The 3,635-nt window shown below is 50.1% G+C and overlaps 1 protein-coding gene across 1 annotated transcript in view; it reads right to left on the bottom strand.

The window, feature by feature from the left end:
• The window catches only part of ZCCHC14 (zinc finger, CCHC domain containing 14), a 42,881-nt gene that overhangs the window by 9,325 nt on the left and 29,921 nt on the right, over positions 1-3,635 (bottom strand). Inside the window, exon 4 of the mRNA XM_006860278.1 lies at positions 2,184-2,255. Within this exon, the coding sequence (XP_006860340.1) occupies positions 2,184-2,255 (72 nt within the window). The remainder of the gene's footprint in view (positions 1-2,183; positions 2,256-3,635) is intronic.

Here is a 3,635-nt window from a genome sequence, read left to right as displayed (position 1 = left end):
TGGAGGGCGGGGACACAGGCTCATGGCTAAGTGTGAACGGCAGCAACTTGCAACCAGGAGAGCTGGCCAGTAGGGGCTATTTCGTTGGAACCTCTCTAATCATGGAGGGCCAAGAGGTGGTGACTGAGTGCCCCTGGTTTTGGAGGAAGGGGAAGGACATCTGCTTGCCTCCAGGTCTCGGGCCGAGACCCGGGCTTCTGTGTGAAGGTAAAAGCAGAGCCCTGTGTGTCCGTTGTATCTATGAAGCTGAGACCATCTGCGGGGAAAAGCCCCACTCAGCTGGCCTGTAAGTCTAGCAGCAGGTTAAGTGGACCTCGGAAGGGCAGAGAGGGTTCCCCTCTGCCCGAGATGCCATGGACTGCTGGAAGGTGAGGGTGAAGGGGCCTCAAAGGGAAACTGAGCAAAATCCCAACCGACCCAGCTCCACCCCTGCCCTGAGCGGGTCCATTCAAGCACCTGTGGGACTGTTCTCCTAGGCAGTAATATGTTTACCCAGACATTCTTTAAAGCATGATGTCCAGTATTCTATCAAAAAACTGCAAGAAACACAAAAAGCAGAAAATAAAAAAAATTTTAAAACTAGTCAAGAGACGAAGCAATCATTAAAAACCAGAGCAGAAACAATCCAGACATTGAAACTATCAAACAGGGACTTTTAAATCACTGTGACAAACATAGGAAAAGGAGCCCTGTTGGTTCTGTGGGTTAGGCATCAGACTACTAACTACAAGACAGGCCGTTCAAACCCACGAGCAGCTCCGAGGGAGGATGATGAGCCAGCCCCTCAGGAGCCACGGCCTGGGAGACCCAGGAGAAGCAGCTCCCCTCTGTCCAGCAGGGCCACCAGAGTAAGCAAACGTGGACAACACGCATGGACCAAGTGGAATATTCCTGCAGAGCAATGAAACTTCATTACATACAGTCACATGGAAAAACAACAAACAAAAACAGTATTGGAAATGAACACTCCAGCAACTTCAGCAGGCTCATCGGCTGCCTAGGCACAGCAGAGTGAAAACCAGGTAAGAAAAATGAAAATGAGGATCCAAACACTATGGACAACACCCAAGTCTAAGGGAAGTGTACCAGACGCACCCAGAGGAGGAGAAAGAAAACGGGGTGCAGAACAGCTCTGTGAAATGACGGTGAGAGAGAAGCAGGTAACCCCATGGGGCAGAGACCCTTTAGGAGAAGACACAAGCAGTGTGAACACCAGACACAGGACCAGCGCAGAAGGGCAGCGCTCCAGAGAAATGGCTTTTTAAAATTTAACCAAAGGAGACACTGGGCACAAGAGTGTCATCACGGAAAAGGTGGGTCCCGGGTGGTTATCAGCAATCTCATGAAGCATGGCACTGCGGTGCCCCTCAGTCTCCAAGGATGAGCTCAATCTAACAACCTCCATCCAACTCTGTAAACAGGGCCTGTCGATGGGACTGTCCCCCGCAGACAGGACTGTGCCCTGGATTCTAACATGGAAATGGCAAACCCACTAATTTCACTGATTATTGAAGACACACAGCGGTAACAGTGGACAGGGGACTTCAGATGTGTGTTGTGTACATGTATGCACTTGTGTGTACATGTAGATAAAGGATCCTAAGGTCCTTCAGGAGTGGAAGGCTTCCATCAAGTGGTATTTGTTGAACCAATTTAAAGCTAAGGGAAAAAAACACCACACATGAACCAGATAAAGGCAAGACTCTGTACACAGATCAAAAGGGGGTTACACCGCTCCTCAGGAGAAAGTCGACAGTCTGCTCCCCGGAAGAGCCACAGTCTCAGAAACCCTCCAGTGCAGGCCAGCTCTCCTTGGGGTGCTGAGTCAGGTGACCCAAACGTTGAGAGGTCGGCAATAACCTAGCCAACTGTGAGCCCTCTCGTCACTCCCTTCCTGAGCCTTGCCACCAAAACTGGTGCAGGACAGTAAAAACAAGACAAAGAAGTATACCACATCTTTCTCTCGTGTCTCATTTCCAACAGGCAGAGAGACCATCTGATTTCTGTGGCGCCGGGGACCACAAACTGACGGCGCACACTTGTGCTGGATGCAGACCCTGGACTCTGCTGCACTCACTACACTAGCTGAAGGAAGCATCTCACCGACGTGTCTGCTATGGCAGAGTTGCCAACTCTGGGGAAGGACACCATCTTGGTTTATATGAGCCCTTAAGCCACCTTACCTTTGAAATAAATTCAGTCACTTCACAGGAAGATTTGGTTACTGATGTGATTGAAGAATCAGACCACAAGACCTTGAAAACAAACAGACAGACAAACCTTAAAAACAGACGCCACAGACTGAACCCACAGCATACGCGCCAGGTCCTGGGAAGGGAGCCTCTACACACCCGACTAGTGGGACAGGACCATCCACTCAACTCATCCATCAATGCTCAACTTCCGGTTGTGTATCTCAGATTTGTGCCTGCGAGTTCTAGAAAGGGCTGGCTGAGATCACTGTCCTCGGGGATGTACACGTCTGTGGTGAGGAATTGCACTAGCCCCAGAACTCTGCCTGTGCATCATCCACACGGTGGACACGCTGACAAATGGGGCAAAGCTCTGCCCTTAGGAATCCACTGGTCAAGTAACTCAATGGCCCATGACCGAAGAGCAGGGGCAACCAGAGGGGGAAGGTGGGAACAGCTGCCTAGAAGAAGTTGGCATCCAGGCCCCCCAATAGCATTTACTCTGGTTGGCAACCAACTGTGGTTCATTACTTCATCAGTGGCCTACTCTATGGACCGTGAGCTCCAAGGGAGAGGGAGTGTGTCTTTCCCCCATTCTTTCCCAGTGCTGACGACAAGGTGAATCCTGAAGTCCAAGGGAACCACTAGAGAATGTCATTCAGGAAAGAAAATGAGCAACTACATTTGATGACCAACAAGAACACCCATTTACACTGATACACAGCCATCAGCACTTGGGGATATCAAGGCAGACTTCTGTCCCCTGGAGGTTCCGTCTGTTTAAAAATGCCCATCACACGTGCTTTTGGGAGTCACTAGCCCTAGGCCTGACTGGCTCAGCCGTGTCAGCAGTTCACACTCATCACTTCCTGCTATAGCAGCTGTCCCACCAAAGCAATGGCTAGTGGGTCTGCTTCATTGGGCTCTGACCACCTCAACAGCCCATGTCTACTGGGATGAACTGGACATTCTCAGACAGACTGCTACCACAATTGTACGTCAACACACAACTCTGTCTACACCTCAATCAACACACAGAAAAGGCTTTTTCTGTGAGAAAACCTTCAATCCTGTCACCACACTAAACAGAAGTGTGGAGGATTGTCCACAAAGGGTGTTTTCCAAGGTAGAAGACATCAAGGGAAATGTCTCTTCTTTGCAATGCTAGTGCTTTGAAAAAAAAGCACCCATTTCTCGATGAAGCTGTCTCTCTTCTTCCACATTCTTATCACAGGTGCCATGCTGAGCCGCAGTCTGGCTTCCTGGACACTGGCGTGAAATGCAGTGAACTCTGAGTGGTCTGCTGCAACTGAAGCTGCAGCCTTCACCTACGACAAGCATCCAACGAGGACTGGAAACCACCAGCACACTTTTTGGCTGACTTTAGCACCATGACACTTGGAGTCCTGGTGTGGCGCAGTGGGTTAATGCACAGGACTGTAA

Source organism: Chrysochloris asiatica, unplaced genomic scaffold (assembly GCF_000296735.1).
Source record: "Chrysochloris asiatica unplaced genomic scaffold, ChrAsi1.0 scaffold00037, whole genome shotgun sequence".
Classification (NCBI taxonomy): Eukaryota; Metazoa; Chordata; class Mammalia; order Afrosoricida; family Chrysochloridae; genus Chrysochloris; species Chrysochloris asiatica.
This window is presented reverse-complemented; position numbering and strand designations above follow the sequence as displayed.